Raw genomic sequence first — 22,135 nt, forward strand, 5'->3', positions numbered from 1 at the left:
TCAGTTGCTTGGATGATGAGTAGGAAACAATTATTTCATTAAATTTACTCTCTTTTTTTACTGTGGTTGTCTTTTTCAAATATATTATTGTCTTTACATATTTCATTTATTTCCTGATCCACCATAGGATAACAACAAAGACTCTTGTGACTCCTTATCAGAGCCGGCTCTACTATTAAGCAAAGGGAGGCAGCTGCCTAGGGCAGCGGAAGCAGAGAGCAGTAGCAAGGTATTGAAGCTTTGTGTCCCACACAGTCTGCCCTGCACCCCCAAACTAGCCTGCTACCCTCAGGTGTAGTAGAAGATGCAGTCCTGTTGCCAGTGTGCTAGTCCTGTCAAGCTTCTGTACCTTGAATGGTGTGTGTGTGTGTGTGTGTCATCTTGTCCTTTCCCTGAGGAAGCAAAATGTTTTGAATTGGCCCTGCTCCTTCAAGGTAAGTGATGCATGTGGTGAAGTAGGCTCTGGTTCAGAAACGTTTATTCCATAATAAATGTGATGCCTCAGGATTCTTTGGTGATGTTGCTGCAGCAGACTGCTGTCACTTCACTGAAATCTGTCACCTTTCATATCTGTATACCTGGACTGCCGAAAAAGAGGACTACAGGTCTGAAAAAAGGAACTAGTATGAATGGTTAGAGAGCACTGCATAAATTCTCCCTCCAAATGTCTCCAAGCAGCTTAGGAAAAGACTTTTGAGCAGACAACACACCTTGGGGCATTCGACTCCTTTACTCTCTACCTCTTCCTATATCTTTTACCTCCCCCTCGCTCCGCCCCACTGTCCTGTCGACTTCTCTGATTGGTTGGGGGGGCGACGAGAGCCCATCCTTCTCAGCTGGCTAAATGAAAATCAGCTTTTGCAAGAGTTTCAGTTTAGGCAGAAAAATCTGGAGAAATCAGAGCGTTGGAGCAGGGCTGAAAAGAAGAGGAGGCTAAACGAGAGTTGAGACGAAGGGGCGCGGAGGTGAAGGCAGGGTGAGATGAGCAGTCTCTGTGGATGTAAACAGAGGGTTAAATATCAGAAGTGGTGAAAAGGAGAAGGAAATGAAGAGGAAAAGAGAAGGGTCTGACGAGTAGAGCTGCAGAAGCGGCCACATGTCCTACGACTCTGGAGAAAAGTGGGGCAAACGAGAGAGCTTTTTGTGTAAAGTGGCAGCCCAGAAGCAACCCCAGAGGGAGCGGGGTGGGCTGCTGGCTCTGGGACCCCGATCCGATTTGCAACATCTCCTTGCAGGCTCCAGTCGCCACTAGCTGGCGCTGTTCGGGGAAATAATCTCTTTGCACGTTGGCGTGTGAACCATTTTTGGATTATCTGATACTTGCTTTTAAAATTGTTTTTTTGGTGGTTTTTTTGGAAAACAAAAGTGAACTTCACCGAAAATGAGCCAAGATGTCTGACAAAATGTCCAGCTTTCTGTACATCGGAGACATCGTCTCCCTCTATGCCGAGGGCTCGGTCAATGGCTTCATCAGCACTTTGGGGTAAGGATCGTGTGAACTGGGTGATTCCGCCTAGGCGGCGGGGAGAAATCCGGGGGTGCCTTTAATTAGCATTCTTAAAAGACTTTCCCAGGGCGCTATTATAGTCCTTGCTTGGCTTGTATTTCTTGGAGACCTATCAGTGTCAACCTTCTTTGGCTTTGTGGGGAAACAGAATTAAAGAGAACATAAAGTTATAACACACAGGAAACAACAGCTGGAGGAGAATGTGCTCGGCTTAGGCAGCGGCCGCAATTCTTGTACTGAGGCGTCTGTTATTGAGCGGCAGCAAAAAAAAAAAGTAGGAAGTGATTAAAAACGAGCCGGCTCGTATAAACTTCGAGCAACTTCACTACATGCAACTGTAATCGCACAGTGGCCCTGCTGAAACTAGTGAGAGAGGTGATCTCCCCAAAGAAAACCACTTTCAAGATCCGCTTGCATCAGCGGTGAAGAGTTATAGTGCAATCCTATCCATGTCTACTCAAAAGCAAGCCCCATTGGGGTCAGTGGGTATAGGATTGCAGCCTTAACCATGGGCTTGACTGCCATGGAGATCAGTGGGACTGAAATGTGCTTACTGTGGGCTGGATCAAACCCGATCCTATGCATGCATACCGGAAGTAAGCTCCACTGCTTATTTCCGAGTAAACATGTATGAGACTGCATCATTTCTTATTTTCGTGCTGCTGCAGCTGTATTTACTGTCATCCATGTGCTAGCTGGGCACTGTACAGGAGGACATAGGTGCTGTGATAAAGTGATACTGAGCTCGTGGGTTTCCCCCATACATTTCCCAATTTGAATCTTATATCTACATTAGCTAGATTTGAAAACGCCTCTCTTCAGTTTTTTGGTCGAACAATAACAGTGTTTATTGTATACACAAACAGCCTAGGAGAGGTACAGTGGTGCTTTGAATTCTGAAGTGATAAATAAATGGGGGGTGGGCAGGGAGTAATTGGCTTCACTGTCATTTTTTAGAGTTTTTGTAAGAGTGTTTTTAACAAAAAAAAGTGAGAAATATTATGTTTATGCCCTCCTTAGGTTGATTTTAATGGTTGCGTATCTAATTTATCTGCACAGATTTTCTTCGTTCAAATAACCCGTTTACATATGCATGGGATTATGACTATAGTATTGTGATGACTTGCTACTTGTGTGAATTAATGTTAAGAGATTATTCAAACTTCTGAAGCATCTTCCTATGATGCAAGATGCATTCTTTTCTCTTAAACACTCTCCTTTAAGCTTTTAAACCTGATCTAGAGCCTGTTCACATGGATATAAAAGACATGCAATTTACTCAAAGGCAGTTGAGGTGGCAGTTTTCAAGCAGTGGGTTTATTAAGTAAGATTGCTTCCTTCTAAAGGTTTCTGCTTTCATGTGATTAATAAAACAACAAACCCCTCTCTCTGCAATAGCAGTCTTTATTATAAGCTTTTTACACAATCAGCCTATCAAGCCTTTATGTAATGATAATAGTTACCATGGCATAAACCTGGTTCATAAAAAAAGATAAACTAGTGAAAGATTACGCACCCATCATTATGCCACTGTTCATACAAGAACAAAATGTAAATAGGGTTTTCATGAGGCTAAGAGGCAGGGACTGACCCAAGGTCACCCAGTGAGCTTCATGGCTATGTGGGGATTTGAACCCTGGTCTCCCAGGTTGTAGTCCAACACCTTAACCACTACACCACACTGGCCCTAGAAGAACCTGCTAGATCAAACCAAAGACCCATCTAGTCCAGCAGTGTGTTCATACAGCATCCATGCAGATACAGATGGAAAGCCCACAAGCAGGTCATGACCACAATAGCATTCTCCTGCTCGTGTTCCTCAACAACTGGTATTCAGGAGGATAGCGCTGTCATGACTAGTAGCCACTGAGAGCCTTGTCCCCCATGAATTTGTCTAATCTCCTTCTAAAGGTGTCCAAGTTGGCTGCCATTATTATATCTTGTGACAGCAAATCCTATAGTTAAACTATGCACTGTGTGAAGTAGTACTTCCTTTTGTCCATTCCCAGATATTACCAATTCAGACTGCAAAGGGTTCCCCCCCCCGTTTTTAAAGGCTCCCCTATTCAAAAATACCTACCTGTAGAAAGCAAGCACATAAGGGGAAAGACTAGGTTATAAACCTTCTCCATGACAGCTAGTTTTCAACTTACAGACAGGGTTTTTTTGTACAGGCAAGTATTCAACAATGCCCACCTACAATGTCAAGTGATACAGGGCAGGAACAGTTCCAATACATCATCTGCTGTATGTATAATCTATCATCTGGGGATCGCATCTGTACCAAACTGTTCAGGCACAGATACAAATGTAAAAAAGAAATGTGACATAAAACCTGCAAACGAATGCCAGGCAAGTTTGCATTGCAGACATTGTGAATGTAGACAAATTCTGGGGCTCCTCAGCTATAATTCTTAATAAATTAAGCTATTCAGCCCGCATTCCCTTAGACAAATTGTCGCAGTCACTGTTTATATATGTGAGTAGATAAAAAAGTTGAGCAGGACTACGACCTGGGAGACCAGGGTTCTAATCCCCACATAGCCATGAAGCTCACTGGGTGACCTTGGGCCAGTCACTGCCTCTCAGCCTCATGAAAACCCTGTTCATAGGGTCGCCATAAGTCGGAATCGACTTGAAGGCAGTACATTTACATTTAGCAGGCTTTATTCAGATTTATTGCATGATCTTGGTAGTGATTGTAGTGCCAACCTACCTACTGTGCTTATTGGTACTGCTTCCTGGAACTTTGTGTCCTGCCACCAATGTTGAGTTTAGCACTACAGTTGAGGGTGGGTGGGGGAAAACTATTTAGGATGCAACCTTTATTTTGATCAGTGATTTATCATAACCTTCCTCCCCAGCCATTCTGTGTGTGTGTGTACTGCCTTCAAGTCGATTCCGACTTATGGCGACCCTATGAATAGGTTTTCATGAGGCTGAGAGGCAGTGACTGGCCCAAGGTCACCCAGTGAGCTTCATGGCTGTGTGGGGATTCGAACCCTGGTCTCCCAGGTCGTAGTCCAACACCTTAACCACTACACCACATTCTACAGAGCCTGAAATCAATTGAACTGAAAATCACCATGCTTCAAAATTAAGCTGATTAATGCTATGTTTATGGTTCCATCATGAGTTGTGTTGAGCATTTACAAGTTATGCACCTTGCTGTTTTATGATTTTTTAAATCCTGATTTAGAGGTGGAATGTATTTAAAGAAGAGTAGTACAGTGTTGTCCCCAAACAAATACTTTATGCATGTAATAATGCTCTGATTGTGTGGAGTACAAAGCATCCTGATGTGATTGCAGGAGGTATTTAAGTTTGTATGTAAGTATTTAAATGTCCCTTTAAAAATGAGAATGTTTAATGCTAAAATCCTATGGATGCTTACTTGGAAGCAAGCCCTATTGTACTTCAACATGGATAATTTTCAAGTAAATATGCATAAGACTGGATTTCATGTCTTTAAGCCACAGAAGATTTAAATGATTTTGGTATTTGGTGTTCAGATTTTTACACGATGGAGCTGAATTTATCTATCTGCAAATGTAATTATTTTCAAATTAATGTATGTTATTTTGAAAGAAGAGCTACTGTATTCTTTGTTCAAAATTCCCTGAATAGTTGAGTGTTTGGCTACCATCTTGATAAAGACCGAAAGATATTCAGACTTTAGGAACAATCCAGCAAATTTATGCCACAGTCCTATACCCACGTAGCTGGGAGTAAACTCAGTGGAACCTATTTCTGAGTAGACACGGAAAGAGTTGTGCTGTAAAGAACTATTACAGCCTATTGATTTGAATCGGACATTATATTGAAATCGGTGGGTAGGTAGCTGGATCATGCCTTTTTATTATGTGCTCATCTTTGCAATCATTAACTTATTAAGAACCGTTCCACTGCAATTGTCAAATTACATGTTTGTTTAGCCTTTAAATTGTGATTTTAATGGGCCTGTAAACACAACTCAGGCACTTCATAAATATGCTTTCTGTCTTCACAGATGGGGATAATTAGACTTTCTTTAGAACATGTTTTTTTACTTGACGTTTTTGTATTTAAAAAGTAGCACATGAAAGCTTCATGAATGTGACTTTGATGATAAAGATATATAGCATCTCTTCCAACATTTCACTGAGAAAAAGGGGGACACTCTTTATGTATATTAACAGCCATAGCCTCACACGAAGGAGGATGGGACGGCTTGCCTCTTCGCCACTTACATATTGATGAAAGCTAAGAATGTGAATGGAATGTTTGTTCTTACAGGGGATCTTGTACTTGATATAGAAGAGCTGCAGCTCAAACACATGCAAAATCTTTTATTACCTGGGCAGATAGTAATTGGAAGGGTATAAGTTACTGGCAGCTTCTGCCCATGTGTAAGCATCAACATTCATGTGCTCTATAAAGATGCATTTGTCTCTCGCTCAGAGATTTAACTTCTAGAGATCCAAGGAATTGTGTTGGCGAACACTAATACTGTATGGGTTTTTTTAGAAGGTATCCCTATCATCTATCCCTAATTCAGACAGTATATAGGGACTTCTTTTACATTGTTTATGGTCTTGGTATCATTCTCTCTGAAAATCAATGGAGAACTTTCTAATAGTTTTCACGATTTTGTATTAAATAAATAAATAAAACCGTATGCACTCATGAGCCAGTCGGTTGCTGAGTGTCATGGATTATCTGAATCAGGAAAGGTCTGTTGATTTATACTGGAATAAAGTAGCTCCATCCAATTTGGTATGTGGTTTGGTTTTGAAACAATGTGGAATTCCAATTTATTTGTAATAGAACACATGGTAGTGACTTTTATCCTATGTGCAGTTACACTGCTTAAATCCCATTGATTTCAATGTATTTCAGCAGTGTAACTTGGGAAAACGTTCAGCCAAAGTGACTAATCTATTCATAAGAAGACATACACATCCCAAACAGAAAACAGCACTGTTGTGCCTTTCAAGGGCTTTCTATACCCTAAACATATATTGGTTTTATATCAGTTTAACAGTCATAATATCCCCCCCCAGGAATCCTGGGAATTTTAGTTTGGTGTGTATGCTGAGAATGCTGTTTGAGAGCCCTACACTTTTAACAGAACTATAATTCTCACTGTCCACTAGGGATAGAGATTGTGTTAAATCTGTAGTGTAGATATGCCCTGATTCTAAACTAATGTTTTATCAAAGCAAAAATGCTCCCATTGGCTTTGACTAGGGCTCTCAAACAGCATTCTCCCCATATTGAAGAATTATGAATCAAGTTGCCAATCAGGCATAGTATACAGTGCCTTGCAAAAGTAATCAGACCCTAGACCAATACTCTCATATTTAATGGTACGTTGTAATTTTGCTGTGTATGATATTTTTTTTTGAAACACTGAAACTCAAAATCAATTATTGTAAGGCGACTTTGGTTTTATGTTGGGAAATGTTTGTAAGAAACATAAAAAACTGAAACATGTTGCTTGCATACGTTTCAGCCCCTACACATTAACATTTGGTAGAGCCACCTTTCGCTGCAATAACAGTTTTAAGTCTTTTATGTACCAGCTTTGCACACAGTGTCAGAGGGATTTTGGCCCATTCTTGGCAGATTTGCTCCAGGTTGGTTGGACGTCGCTTGTGGACCGCAATTTTGAAAGAGTGCCACAGATTCTCAGTGAGATCAGGACTTTGACTAGGTCACTGCAGGACATTTACATTTTTGTTCTTGAGCTTTGTGTTCATTTATAATTCAGTAATGAGAGTATGGGCCAGGGGTCTGATTACTTTCGCAAGGTCACGATGTGTGACTTGGGCTACATCACTCTGCCCCTATAGAATCCTGAATATATGCAAGAGCACAAATGGAAACTGGATGATGGGATCTTGTTTTCTTTTGTAATAGCATTCTTCACAAGGGGCACACTTTTTACAAACATCCAACTTCTTACAGATATCCAAGTATAAAAACTAAGAATGACAGATAGCAACCTGTGTTCTCAGACCTCTTCACATGTACTGTTCATCAAAATGTTGTACGGTATTGTACATTAACTATATGGAAGCATTGACACTACAGTGGGGCTTGAACCTTTCACCTACGAAGTTTGTCACCAGCTTTACATTTATTTATTTATTTAAATATCTTTCCCTTCCTCCCAAAGGAGTCCAGGGCCAGGCGGTCAACACACAAGCAATACAAAAATTAAAACATCTAAAAACATGCAAGCCTTCTGATGACTGGGCTATAGATACTTGGGACAGGGGATGGTATTTGGACTGTTCCTGGCAGCCTGCTTGTGGCATTCTGTAAGGAACAGGGAATTAATGTGTTCTGTGATGCCATCTTGGCATTTCTGCTATGCTGATTAGTGGATGTAATGCATGGCTGATAGGATGGGTGATATTGTTAGTGAGCAACTCCGTGATTGGTGAATGGCAGTGTAATTACCAAGATCTCTGTGGGAGTGGCTTTCATTGTGGGGTAGTCAACATGATGCCCTCCAGGTGTTGATGGAATACAACTCCCATCAACCCAAGCCAGGGCACAATGTTGGCTACCTCTAGCATTTTTCTATTGATGTATTACACTTTTGACATCACCAATGGGGAAGCATAAGTTCCAAACTAGTTTTGCTAGTGTATGCTTCAATGTAGCAGCAGCCATAGAACTGAGATGCCTGAATGATGATTGTACATTGTGTAGCCCAGATGGGGGTCCTGTGTTCCTCCAGATGATTATGGACTACAACTCCCCTCAACCCTGACCATTGGCCATGCTGTCTGGGGCTGATGGGAGGGCTACAAATTTTCATCCCTGGCATAAAACAACCTGCATTTTGAGACTACTGCATCAACAGATGGTGTCCTAAAGAAAAAAACAGTGGAATTTTAACAGTGAATTTCCATGCTTCTGTTGTTGTTTCACTAGCTGATAAGACAGTCTGTATTCAAAGACTTTTGTTCCTGGCTCTTTACTTCCTAATTTCCTGTTGCCCGTCTTTTCCCAGTTATTGGTTACTGTTTTTTTCTTCTGTTAAAACTCTGGCTTTTAAATCCTTAATCGAAGCATGCACAATTGTGTGAAGATAAAATACATCCACCTAAACTGACTGCTACTGCTTGTGATTTCTAGCAAACCTCTCCCAAACCAAGCCCAAGCTTTTTAGCCTTTTCTCCTGTTGAAGGCACTCCCAACTTTTTCCCTTGACTGTTTTAGTTGTTCCTTTCTGGATTGGTACCTTTTCAACTGAGGCTCAAGGATAGGGCTCTAGTCAGCTTGCTGGAAGGCCACTTTTGAGAAGGAGGTGGGAGTTTTTTCCTTCACCAACCTGCTGTCAAGCCATAGATCAATCAGCCCCTCATTCATCTGCCTCTTTCTTCCCTAAGAGGGTTAGAAGTTGGGTGGGGCATTATTCAGGCAGTAAATTTGGTTCAGGAACTGCCAGTTGCCAGCCCTTATAGGGGAGGAGCTGACTACTTAGGAGGCCATATATAGTGTAGCAACAGGGGGAATGATAAGAGTGGTAAAGCGACTGAGGCTCCTGTGGGCATTTGGCTGGCCACTGTGAGAACAGGAGGTAGACTAGATGGGCCACTGGCCTGATCCAGCAGGGCTCTTTTATGTTCTTAGTGCTCAGTGGACCTGATCTGATTATCCAGTTGGTGGAAAAGGCTCACGTATCTCTGTGTATATGGTATAAAAATGGCATATTGTCATTTTTGTGTGAGGAGTGCACTACATCTGATTCTATATATATATATCCTGGCTTTAGCGACTCTTGGTCTTTTACCTTTAACAGCAGTCTGACATGCAGAAATTTAGAAGGTGAGACTTTTCTTGCAGTTAAAGTGTCAGGCAGTGCTTTTTCACCTGATTAACTTTGGCAGGCCGGCTGCTGTTGAAGGGCAGGAGCAGCCAAAAAGGTGGTAGCACTAGGCTCTTTGCAGTGGCACCATTTTACTTAACATGTTAAAAAGCCTTTGGTGGCAGCATATAAGGGCCTTTTTACCGAGGCAGTAGTGACCTGCAGGTTTCTCTCTGTTGGCAAATGTGATGAAATGCAAGTACTGTGGAATGTAACTTGTCTTGATCTCCTTCCCTTTTATGCTGTATTTTCATTCTAAAAAAAAACTCTTAGAAGCCCAGCTGCCAGCTTTTTGAGGACAGAGATAGTAGTAGCAGATTCACCCGAGGAAGTGAAATTAAGAAAGTCTGTACAGAATTAACAAGCTCCTTGACAAAGCTTTAGAGCCTGATCAGAATGAATCCAGTTAGCAATACACAAGAACAGTAAAAACATACGGAAAGAATTGCATATGGGAAAGAATGCATCTTAAAAACAAACATTTATAAAGTGAATATATAATACCTAGGTTTTGGTTTCTGTTTGAAAATGTACCAATAATAATATACCACACAGTTTTGAAAAAGTGACAGAAATGTTTCTATGTTTCTTACAGAACAAGAAAAAAAACTATGAAGTATCACTTATGACGCCAAAACTGTATAATGGAGGAATGAAATGCCCTCATTTAGTGTCATGTTATGATGCTTTGTGACTTAAATTGATGGCCCAGTGGATAGATATAAAGCATAATGTAGTAAATAAATGCAATAAATAAATAAATAATACTCCTATACAAAACCGGATAGAGATGTACACTAAAATATCTCTTGAATATTTGCCATGGGGATTTAAAGGAAATAAATGACCCAATAATAGTTTTGATATTTTTCATAATTAATTATTTCATAATTATTTCATAATCAATCAATTAATTTTTTACCTTTCACAACTTCACCTCACATGCATGAAATCACCTTGAGGTTTCCCACATTTTACAGAAGAGTTATGGAATAATATAATACCAATTTAGAATTATCTCAAAGTATAAGCATTAAAGAAAATTACTTTAAAATGTTATGTTGTTGGTATTTACCCCTGCATGTGGAGACTGATAGTTAATGATAGCAATAAATAATGAAATTGTGTGCTAAATATTATAGTATATATTATTTTTCATTGCTCATTATATATTAGTATTTTAAGGAATTTTGTGTATATATTTTTTTTAAACGAACATTTACTTATTTCAGTCTGATGATTCTCAGGGAGGCTTATGACAGGTTGTAATTATACTACTTCCCCCCCCCCCCAAAAAAAGACCTCACACATGCGCATGCAATCCAGAAGCCCTAAATTGTCTCGCCAATAGATAACACCAGAACATACTTCCAGTAAATTCTAGGGTGACTGGCAAATGGAGCAGAGCATTCTTTCTTACAGTGAGGGGGGAAGCCTGTTTCCTATAGTTGATCTTTCTTTGGCTGATATACAGGACCAGGGTGATCTTCCACTTAGCATTATGTTCTTCCTGCAGTTGGAGAGGGTGCAAAATCCCAGTGGCCCGTAGTTCCTTGAAGGGACTAGTATGTGCTTCCCTTAAGATCTGCAATCCCAGGACTTCCGGGAAGGGTGACTTAGCCTGTGCCTGCTTTTGAGACGGGCTCCTGCCTCAAAAGAAGCTTATTCAGATATATCAGTCAGATTTTTTTTTTTTTTTGACTGATTAAACTTCTCCCGGGTAGGGAGAAACGAAGAGATTAACCTCAAAGCCTATTTTTGTTGGGACGACCAGATCTCATTAATTTGTGGGACGAGGTCCAGCCGACGAAGGTGGGACGGATTTTCAACAATCAAGCTCTATCTGATAAAGCGAACGTTCATCTTTTCTTCAAAGAGAGAACGCACTAACAGGCAAGCACCCTTCTTTCTATATTTTTCTTTTACTTGACTTAAATTGTTGCTGTTTAAAAGAGATTTGCCAGATTGATCAGTTTTTGACATCTCACCGGGGAGCCATAACTTCTCTCTGCTATTCACTAATTAATAGCTTATCTCTGTTTTTGTTGCAAAAAGCTGTCCTGGATTTGCACCCTAAAGATATACACGGAAGAGGGATTTCTATTCCTGATTTTTATTCTGAAGAATATTATATTGTCTGAGATTACTTTTTTCCTAGTTCATTTTATTTTGACGAATCTGTTTTCTCACAACGCCATTAATTGTTTCGATCCTGGGAACTGCATTTTGTTTACTTAAGCATGGAGAGATAAGGCTGTCTGTTCTGTTTACGCTGTGATGTCACCAAGTTTGGAGTATTAACCCAATTGTTGCTGAAATAAGAAGTGGTTCTTTTATATTTTTCTTTTAAAATGGCAATTAAGAAAGTGGCTGAGAACCTGGAAGTATCTATGTTTCAGAAAATAATGGATGAAATTGAGATAACGAAACGAACCCTGCGACAGGGTTGTAAGGAGCTGAAAATTGAAATGAGCAAAATGATAGGGGTCCCTGTGAGAGAGGAGACTCTGGAGACTGGAACAAACGTGGAACAGGAAAAAGACCTGCGACAGGGTTGTAAGGAGCCGAAAATTGAATTGAGTAAAATGACACAGGAGCTTAAAGAAATAGGGGTCCCTGTGAGAGAGGAGACCCTGGAGACTGGAATAATTGAATTGAGCAAAATGTCACAGGAGCTTAAAGAAATAGGGGTCCCTGTGAGAGAGGAGACCCTGGAGACTGGAATAATTGAATTGAGCAAAATGTCACAGGAGCTTAAAGAAATAGGGGTCCCTGTGAGAGAGGAGACCCTGGAGACTGGAACAAACGTGGAACAGGAAAAAGATTTGAAGCTTATGGATTTTAGAAATAAAATCTATTGTTTGGAATTTAATGTTATCTCTGAAGAAACTAAGGAAGATTCTAGAGAGAAAGTTATCAATGGCATGGATAATCTTCTGGACTGGAATGATGTGATGGATGGAATTAACTGCAGCCATGTGACAATGGAAAAACTTTCAAGAGATGAGCCAGTGCATTTTGAAAAAAAGAACAGAGATATGATCTTACAGCAGTATTTCAGCAACCTATTCAGAATGGTTGGCAAGATAATATCTGGGATAGAGGTAATTCCCATCAGACTCTTATTGTATGACTATGGTTATGACAGCAAGATTATTATGGAATACTGATAATGGAAGATTGGACCTATGGTTTTGACAGCAAGATTATTATGGAATACTGATAATGGAAGATTGGATACTGAAATTACTGGACTTAACAAGACTACTGAAGATGGAAGATGGAAAATGGAACTAATAGGGATAATAGAACAATGGCTACTGAAATTACTGAACCTAACAGATTCTGATGTGATGGATTAATTGAAATGTTTATTTTGACTATGGTTATGACAATAAGATTATCATAATTAGTAATGAGATGGATTAATCGATATGCTTATCTGGAAAAAAAAAATTGATAGATATATTTCTTAAAGAATTGAAACCTCTCTTTGACTTTTTGTGGAAAGAATAAAGTAATGTTTATGAGATTTGATGATTAAGTAAGATAACTACTGGAGGAAAGTGATTTTATAATATGACTTAAGAGACAGGATTGTTATATATTATAGACTTATAACTGATTTGATCTTTGACAAATGGGAAGTCAATATTTTACTCTTTATTTTTTATTTTTGTTTTTTTTTTTTCTTTTTTTCTTTTTGTTTAACTATTTTTGATTTTGTTTTTTGTCTTTGAATGTTTTATGATTTCGTCTTGTATGTTTTATGAAAATCTGAATAAAAATTATTGAAAAAAAAAAAAAAAAGATCTGCAATCCCAGGACAATTAGGACTGAAAGGAAGGTGCATAATATGTGCCTAACAGGGCAAATGAGCAATAGACAGTTAGTGTGTTGTTGAACTTAGACTGAGGACATCTGTATTCAAGTCCTGGCTCAGCCATTACACTTGCTTGGTGGCCCTAGGGACACCACACTCATGGCCTACGTATTTGGCAGGGCTGTATGGAAGTAAAATGAGGTTATATAATCCTGAACTCTTTGGAATAAGAGTGGATTCACAAATAGGCAAAAAACTCTTGTGGTTTAAGAACATACTTATAGCCAACAGATATTTATATTAAACTGTAAAAAGCAGGGAAATTGGGCAGCTATAGTGAATACACCAGGTGAGCAGACCTGACCCCATCTCTGAAATATTGTACTTACCTTATAAATTTGTAAAAATACCGGCTTTCACAGTCCAATGTGTAGCTTGGAAGGGAAGGACAAGGGGGAGGAGAGGGGGGAGGATGGGTAGGGAAGGGGGAGCGAGGGTGGGAGGAGGGGAGGGGCAGGAGGGAAGGGATAGGGGGAGGGAGAGGGGGGAGGACACTGGGTGGGTGGGCACAGAGCAGAGGGAAAGACCAACCCCTTTCCTTTCAAAAAGAAAAAAATTGTTAACAGTATCATTATTTTTCTGTTATCACTCACCTTTTTATTCTACAGCAGACACATGCAGTCTCCCACCCAAATTTAAACCAAAGCTATCCCTGGCCACATCTACACCAGACATTTTTTCTACTTTAAACAGTCATGACTTCTCCCAAAGAATCCATTCCCCTCACAGAGTTACAGTCCCCAGAATTCTTTGGGAAGAGGGGCTGACTGTTAAACCACTCTGGCCGCTGAAGCTTTGTCAGGGGAATAGGAGTCTCCTAACAGCTCTCAGCACCCTGCACAAACTACATTTCCCAGGATTCTTTGGGGGAAGCCATGACTGTTTAAAGTGGAATCAGTGTCTGGTATGGGTGTGGCCCCCTGATTTGCCAAGCCAAACAGTCTGGCTTTTAGAACACTGACAGTTGGTTCTTACTGAGCATGCCTGCACTATCATATACTCCAATGTTAATTTTCTTAAATTAATTAAAAACCAGCCATACATGTTTTTAACTTTTAAACTGCAGAAGATGGTCAGAATATGGGGCAAGGTTAATTAATTTCAACAAATTATGAGACCACTGACAGAAAAAAGTCCAACAGGGGTCTGGATTATTTTACTCTTGTTTATACTTTGAACTCTGCATTCTCTCTGAGTGTTTTGTGTATCACCATGAAAGTTTAGAGGGTTGTTAAGCAAGTGTTTCTGAGTTCAGGACTATACGTTTTGTAAGATTTTGTTTTGAAATGTGCTTATGGGAAGCAGAATGGCATGGGGGGTATTTTCAGTTTAACATGGCGGAATGTGAAAAATCCATGCTGGCTATAGTATACAGCCAGCTACTCTCTTGGCTGTATAATACAGTTTCTTATGGCGATCATAACAAGTACAACATAATTTATTTATTTATTAGATTTATATCCCACCCTTTGTCCCAGTAGGAGCCCAGGGTGAAACAAAAACAAAAAAAAACTTTAAAACATCATAAAAACAGACTTTAAAACATATTAAAAGAAGCATTACAAACATATTAAAACAAAACATCTTTAAATTTTTTTTTTAAAGCTTTAAAAACATTTTTTTAAAAAAGGTTTAAAAATATATTAAGAAGCAATTCCAACACAGACACAGAATGTCATTAGAAATTTCCTTAAAATTTAGTCGGAGACCATTCTCGGTAACTTCCTAATGCAAGTTCATGTATTTAAGGTGTAGTGTAAGGCCATAGCAGAGGAGCGTGTGATCCAGCTTGCTGACTCTGTGTCCATAACCAAAGGGATTAAATCTTTGCTTACAGGTCAGTGGATTTATGCTTGTTTGAAACCGAACAGGACAAACGCTAGCATTTGTGATGATTTGAGCCAGAGCCCAAGACAGCTCAGTCTTAAAATTTGTTGTTAATACCAAGATACCAACCTAGAACCTGTGAAATAATGGTAGAGGTCTTTGCAAACAGGCATGCTTGCTTTCCATTTAGACACTGCACACTTTAGTAAGCATCTCATATAAGCAATTGCCACATAAACAGCATAGCTTAATAAACGGAGGTAAGTTTGCCGTTACTATCAGCCCTTGAGAGCAATTATTTCTTTGAAGTACTTATTTGTGTACTGGATATTGGGCTAGATGCAGATGGTAAAACAAAGTGGAGTGTGTTAACTCAGCAGCATTGTCACTTTTTACTTAGCTGAAAAGTTAGCAGGTTAATGTTAATGTTTAACAGGTTAAAGTTTAATATTAGGTGTTAAAAGACTCTTAACCACCGGTGAGGAAGTCAGCTCTTGTTAAGGTTACTCAGTTGCCTGAAACTCAAACCCTAAGACTCATAAGGTGGGGTTAAATCAGTTAAGGGATGGTGCCTGATAAGTCAAGGGGTGGCATCTGGTTGGCAGGGCGAGGGGCATAACATTTGATTGGCTATACCTAGTAGCTCAGCCTGGAACCTGATAAAGTGGGGGGGGGAGGCGGGATCTCAAGCCAAACAGAAAATAGCCTGACCCTTTGCGTGTTGCATTCAGGCACAGTGAATTAAATGTACATTGCTCCCAGCCTCCAGAATCTTTCCTCTCGCTTTTCATCTCTTGCTTGGACTAGATGAAACGCTGCAGCAGGCCTGCATTAAGAGCACCGATAGGTAACTCTGTAGAATCCTGTGTAATAAACCTGTCACATTAGCAGAACGTGTTACTCCATTTTCACTTTCTTTTCATTTGTATGATGCCTGAAGAAATTACTTTATGGGGTATCTCATAAATATAATAAATACATAAAAATGTGTGGAGTCTGAGTAACCAAGATTAAACAAACAATATACCTTCACCCTGAAATTTTAATCCTTCCCCTGAGACCTTGGGAAGGAGGTTAACACCCTGAAACTTTAGGCCACACTCTGAAACCTGGCATCCCTAGCTATAGTACCGCACTTTGAAGCTGAGTATGCATTCATTCTGTTTATTGTAAGCTGCCAAAGGCTAATTGTTCCTTAAACAAAGCTGAGAGGACGCAATTCTATAAATAAGACATAAATGAGCACAGCACCTCTTTGGCTCGATAAATTAATCTCACATTTGGCTCAGGGTTCCCAAGCTGAGACTGCATTAGTGTGCTCCTAACTGCATTGATGCTGCAATTTTAAATGCATTTATTAGGAAGTAAGCCTTCCTGAAGACAGTGAGGCTAACCTCAGAGTAAACATGCATAGGATTGTACTGTTAAGTTCATTTTTCAATTTTGTCCATTAATTTTTGTGTATTGCGAATACTTATTTTGCCCTCCAAAATTGTGAGCTTGGGTTTAATTTGTCCCCCTAAAAGAATGCTGAAATTACCAGATTATACTCAGGCACCCAGTACAACCCACCTCTGCAAAATTTGATGCAGTGTGCCAACAAAGGCGGTAGGAATAATCTTGAGACAGGATTGCGAAAAAGCTGGATCCTCTGACCATGGTGTAGCCAGCTTCACTTTGCTAAAACCACAAGTCATAAGGTATCTCAGCCTTTGTGAACTTAATTTCAAGGGTAACAGCCAACAAAACTGTTTACTAGGTTACCTGCTCACAGTGTACATTTACTTGTTTTGTGTGGTCTGAAAGAAAAGAAAGAAAGCATCAATCAACTTTTGCCCAGCTTCCTTGCCTGGTCTCCTGAAAACAGTTCTTAGGTGAATGGTTATGTATAAGATATCTATTATGAATGGACGCAAGGACACAATTTCAGTGTAAAGGCTTTAAGTATGAAGGATTCTATCCAGATTACTCTTTCAAAGGTTCTTGTCTCTTTAATGAAGTAGAAAATTTCACTCAAATAAAAATAATAAGTGATAGATCATGGGATGAAGGGCAGATTCACAGCTTTTTAAATATTTCTGAAGCAGATGTCACTAAGACAAGCTGGTCTTGTAGTTCATGGCATGGGAGGCATAGCTTGTGCAATAGGTTTGCTTGTAAATGTTTTAGTTTTCTCTTCAAAAGAATCTATTTTTATACAGCATTTTTTAGGGGGGGTTTGGTCAAACTTTTTGTTTAAAAATAAGTCACATTGCCTGTTTTTGTCCTGACCCATGACCAAGGGACTTTGCAGTGGAGGACTCTGCTGAGGATGCTGTTTAGGAAGAAGGCCCAGTACCTTTTTCGGGGCCCTCCTTGCTGAAGGAGAGAATACTGCCACAGTTCTCTGATACAGAGTCCCCTGCCATACCTCCATCTCCCCAGCCTTGCAGAAGTCAAAGGCTACATAATTAGGCGAGATCCGTTTAAATAGCCTGCAAACTCCTTCAGGAATGTGGAGCCTACCACACCCTAGGTCTTGTCAGCGTACATAAGACTTGGCTGCACCTCCTTGCAGAGACAACATTTTCTGTCGCTGCCTCAGGCAGAGAATACCTCAACCAGTAGCCTACTGCCCTCTCGGAGTTACCTGAGGTGTTGTTCTTTTCTGTTCTCTGTGCTGACTAGGCTCAGACTGAAAGCCTCCTGCTTCCCCTGTGAGCCTCAGGTTTCCACACAACTGCACAGTTTTTAAAGAAGAGCAAATGATGTCTGATAAAGTTGTAGACAGAGCAGTTGTGAAATCTGCCTGGTCGTGATGATACAGCAAACTATGAAACGAGATTTCTAATGCAGCAAATTGCAATTGGTGCTAGATGCTGATTTGGATTTACTGCATGTATTGAAAGACACACTTCCCCTTCATATTTATTTGTATAGGTAGCAATATGTATTTAAATAATTTCAGTACCACTCTTCATCAAATTAATCTCAGAGCAGCTGACTATCATTAAAAGCATACAAACAGTTCTTCAGAAACAATGCAAAATACTGTAAAAGGTTTCAGCTAGAGCTGGTTGGACCCTTTGGAGTCAGCCAGAGGGGAAGAGCTAACCGGCTCTTTCTTTGTACTTCTCAGATCGGGGTCATAACAGAAAGACTACCTAGTTGAAGGAATAACCTGCCTTTAGTTGGGAGGAACTTAAGTGTCAAGGTTCAGTCCTGCCCAGACCTCAAACCAGAGGTCTCCTCAGATGAGGGACAAGGGGAGCAGGACCTTCCAAGAGATCACCACACTGTCAGTGACCCTGAGGAGTCATCAGATCTTGACATCCCTGCCCCATGACTGGAGATCCCCATACCAGCTCTCTGGGTTCCTGGCCAGCTCTCAGAAACCCCCTTGGACCAGAGGTACAGAGGAGATGGTGAGCCAGGCAGGAACTTCAAAGCCACCACCAAAGTACCTGACTAACTGCATGTGACGCTACTCGGGAGCAAGGGGGAAGTGCATGGAAACTACTACTCAGATTAAGGCCTGATTGAGAGCTAGGAAGGGACAGAGCCTTCCGCTCCTATATAAGCTCTAAATGTGAGCTGTTTCATTCCTGAAACAATAGTTCTTGTCTGAGCTTCCAGGCTCATCTCTCCTGACCTGAGAAAAATGGACAGTGGAGGTTATTTTGACCTTCAGCAGCAACAGCAGCAGCAGTAACTGACTGAGAGAACACTAGGAGACCTGCAAGGCACAGAGTATCTACTTGGGTAGAACTTCTGCCACCCGTTGTCCCCAGGCTCAGCGCAACCTTGCAGAATAGCAGAGAGGGTAATTGCTGGTGGAAATGGTCAGTACAGTCTCTTGGAACATTGATCCCTGGCCCAGGAGTGGCAGCATTTGATGTGGAAAGCCATCAGTTTGGTCCATGTTTAGATGAGGAAGTTCATGTGGTTCTCCTAGTGAGAGAAGGAGGAACTGTTGAGAAGCATGCCCTTTATGAGAGCTAGGTGGCTAAATAGCCTGCGTAAGAAGCAGGCTGTTAGGCATTGCATGGTGACTGCTTGGAAATTCTCTTGACATGGACTATTTGGGGAGGTGAAGAGGATATAAGGATATCTTATGACACTTGTTGGCATACAGTTAATGTAATTGTATTTTTTGCATATTTCAATATTTGTATATTTTATATAACTGCTGCCATTTTTGAAAACTTTGCTTATTTCCTTTCTTATACCTATGCATTCTTTCTACAGGTACTCTGAGTTTATGGATCGTTGTTTAATGTTTGATGTGTCTTTGAAATGAAGTGTTCTTGAAATAGTCATTGAAGTTAATTGTTTGATATGCTGATATTATTTTTGATATGTAGGCTGTTTATTGTTTCTAAGCTACTTCAGACACAATTTTTGTGTGTGGATTAAGTGGCATACAAGTCAGATGATGATGAAAAGCAAAGATGGCAGAATACAGAATGCAAGCGAAACAAATTATTGCACTGCTTTTCAGTCCCATCATATACAAGTGAGTCCCACTGAGTTTGAGGGGGCTTACTCCCAGGTAAGTGGATATAGGATTGCAGCCTAATTATATACCTGGGAGTACTTACCTGAGAGTAATTCCCTCTGAACTCAATGGGACTCACTTCTGAATAAACATATATAGGATTTTGTTGTTGTACCATAAAGAATAGGGTGGCAGCACCAAAATATGTGCATGTCTATTGCAATAGATCATGATTATAGCAGCGTGTTTTGGCCTTTGCAGGATATAGTGGAAAGTGCTATGAAAACCTGCAAAACTGGCTTTCAATGACAAGACATAAACATGTAAGCCACTGGCTGTGACAGCTCGGTAATACCATCCTGAAGGTCCTCTTTGTGCATTGTTTTCTATGTGTACACCTAAAAATGTAAAAAAGGTGTCAGTGTGACAAGCATGTGTGTTTTCAAACACCTATCACATAGCTACAGTTTTAAGAATATTAGAAAAGGTTACACTGCAGCATCATGTTGGATATACACTGAGTGTTTGTGCATGAACACTTTTGTGTGAATGTGAGAACTTTCAAGAGAGTAAAGGAATAGTCTCTGAAACACCATTTAATCCTAACTTATTTTTGTTGCTGTATTTGGCTTGATGCCACTTTTCGGGAGGTAATTTTCTCCTACAACACATGATTCCATCTATTCAGAAATCATGCATGAGCCTGATGTCACAATGCTATGTAGCCAATTTGGCTTTGTGAGAGGTTTAACTAGGTAACATTGTTACTGAAGGCAGACAAAGCCAGTTCAGAGTAAGGACAATGTTTCTTGTATCACATCATGCTGAACGGGCACTAGGAGGTGAGAAGCAAAGTGGCAACTCTTCTTTTTTCTTCCTCATTGCCAACCCCACAACCTTTCAGGGCTTCCAGAGACCTTAAGCTCCAGCACTTTCCATTTCCTCAGAAACTACAATCTGGTCAGTGTCCGATGTTGTTAGCAGGAAGTGCTGCAGCCTGAAGTGATGTTAAAAAAAAGTGGTGGGACATGGTCACCTGTGTGTTTTGCAGCCCCCTTTCAGGCCTCCCCTGAAAAAATATTGAAGTGGGCACATTTTGCATATGCCCCCCAGAAGCTTTACCAGAAGGGAATGTGGCCCTTGGGCTGAAAACATTTTCCCACCCCTGCTTTAATATTTGAAATGTATGAACCCTAAAAATGTACGGCAAAGATTTTTCACATGCGGGCATGTAATTTGCCTGTGTAAGCCCAAATCATGAGGTCAGTTCCCAGATTTTATGAGGGATACTGACCGTGTGATTTGAGTTTATACTTGTGGCAAGAAGGGCAAGCAATTACAATGGGTGGATGGGATGGGCAGCTGTGCAGCAACTCCTTTACCCCATGTGTTCAATAAGTTCATCAGAGCCAGCCTAATGTCTGCAGCAGCACTTAGTAAATGGTATGATATTTATAAAAGAAACTTATACCATGGGACATTTGTGGCTTTTTAATTTATAAAAAAAGAGAGTTGGGGGGGCATGATAGAGGCATATGAAATTATACATGGTGTGGAGAAAGTGTATAGGAAGACATTCTTCTCCCTATCTCAGAACCCGAGGCCATCCAGTGAAGCTGGATGTTGGAAGATTCAGGACAGACAATAGAAAGTACATATTTACACAATGCTTAGTTAAGCTTCAGAATTCGCTGTCACAAGATGGTTATGGCCGCCAACTGATGGCTTTAAAAAGGGTTTCTAGATATTCATGGAGGAAAAGGCTGTTAATGGCTACTGGCTGTAAAGACTGTGTACTATGTCTGCATTCATTCATTCATGTCTGGTATAAGAAACAATATATAGTACTTCTGAAAGCCAGTTGCTGGGATTCATAAGTGGGAGAGTGCGGTTGTGCTCATGTCCTGCTTAAGGGCTTCCCTTTGGGGCATCTGGTTGGCCGCTGTGAGACCAGGAGGCTGGACTAGATGACCGTTTGGTCTGATCCAGCAGAGTTCTTCTTATGTTATGATATGGAGCTATTGACTTGTAAGTCCCACTGATTGTTTGCTTCTAGGTTTTTGTTTAGTGCCTACTAATAAAGTAGTGCCAGCCATTTCTCTTTATGCATATTGGAAAAGGTTTCCTAGGTACTTGACAGGACTGCTATAAATCTGTACAAGCACCCACACTTTACATTTGTAGGTAGTTAATGTCAAATACCTTGAATGCTGGGGGGTGGCTGGGAAAGAGCAGGGAGTTGTTATTGTTTAGTGAACCATTTAGGTCTTACATGTGGGGTGTGACATCTCTACACCCAGAATGTTTAAAGTTGGTTTTTTAAATGTTCTATATGCATCACTGAAATTCTGTTTACCATTACCCAGCTTGAGCCAAATAATGATATTAATATTCACTACTTTCTGACATGACAACATTTGGAGGGAAAAAACCAAGTTTTTGTTTCCCACAAAATTGCTACCTCGGAGGTATATTTGACATCTCCCTTTATTTCCTTTGCTCTGCCCTTCCCCTTGATGCTCCTCCCTATGGATTCCTCATTTTTAAAGTCTGCAGGTTCCCTAATTATAAAAATCT

General features: G+C 40.4%; 1 protein-coding gene across 2 annotated transcripts in view; it reads left to right on the top strand.

The window, feature by feature from the left end:
• Nucleotides 1-865: 865 nt before the first annotated feature.
• Nucleotides 866-22,135, top strand: part of ITPR2 (inositol 1,4,5-trisphosphate receptor type 2) — a 345,272-nt gene continuing 324,002 nt past the window's right edge. For both annotated transcript variants that reach the window (XM_061582221.1, XM_061582222.1), the window contains exon 1: nt 866-1,483. In XM_061582221.1, coding sequence (XP_061438205.1) covers nt 1,392-1,483 — 92 coding nt within the window. In that variant the 5' untranslated portion in view covers nt 866-1,391. The remainder of the gene's footprint in view (nt 1,484-22,135) is intronic.

Source organism: Rhineura floridana, chromosome 8 (assembly GCF_030035675.1).
Source record: "Rhineura floridana isolate rRhiFlo1 chromosome 8, rRhiFlo1.hap2, whole genome shotgun sequence".
NCBI classification, from domain to species: Eukaryota; Metazoa; Chordata; class Lepidosauria; order Squamata; family Rhineuridae; genus Rhineura; species Rhineura floridana.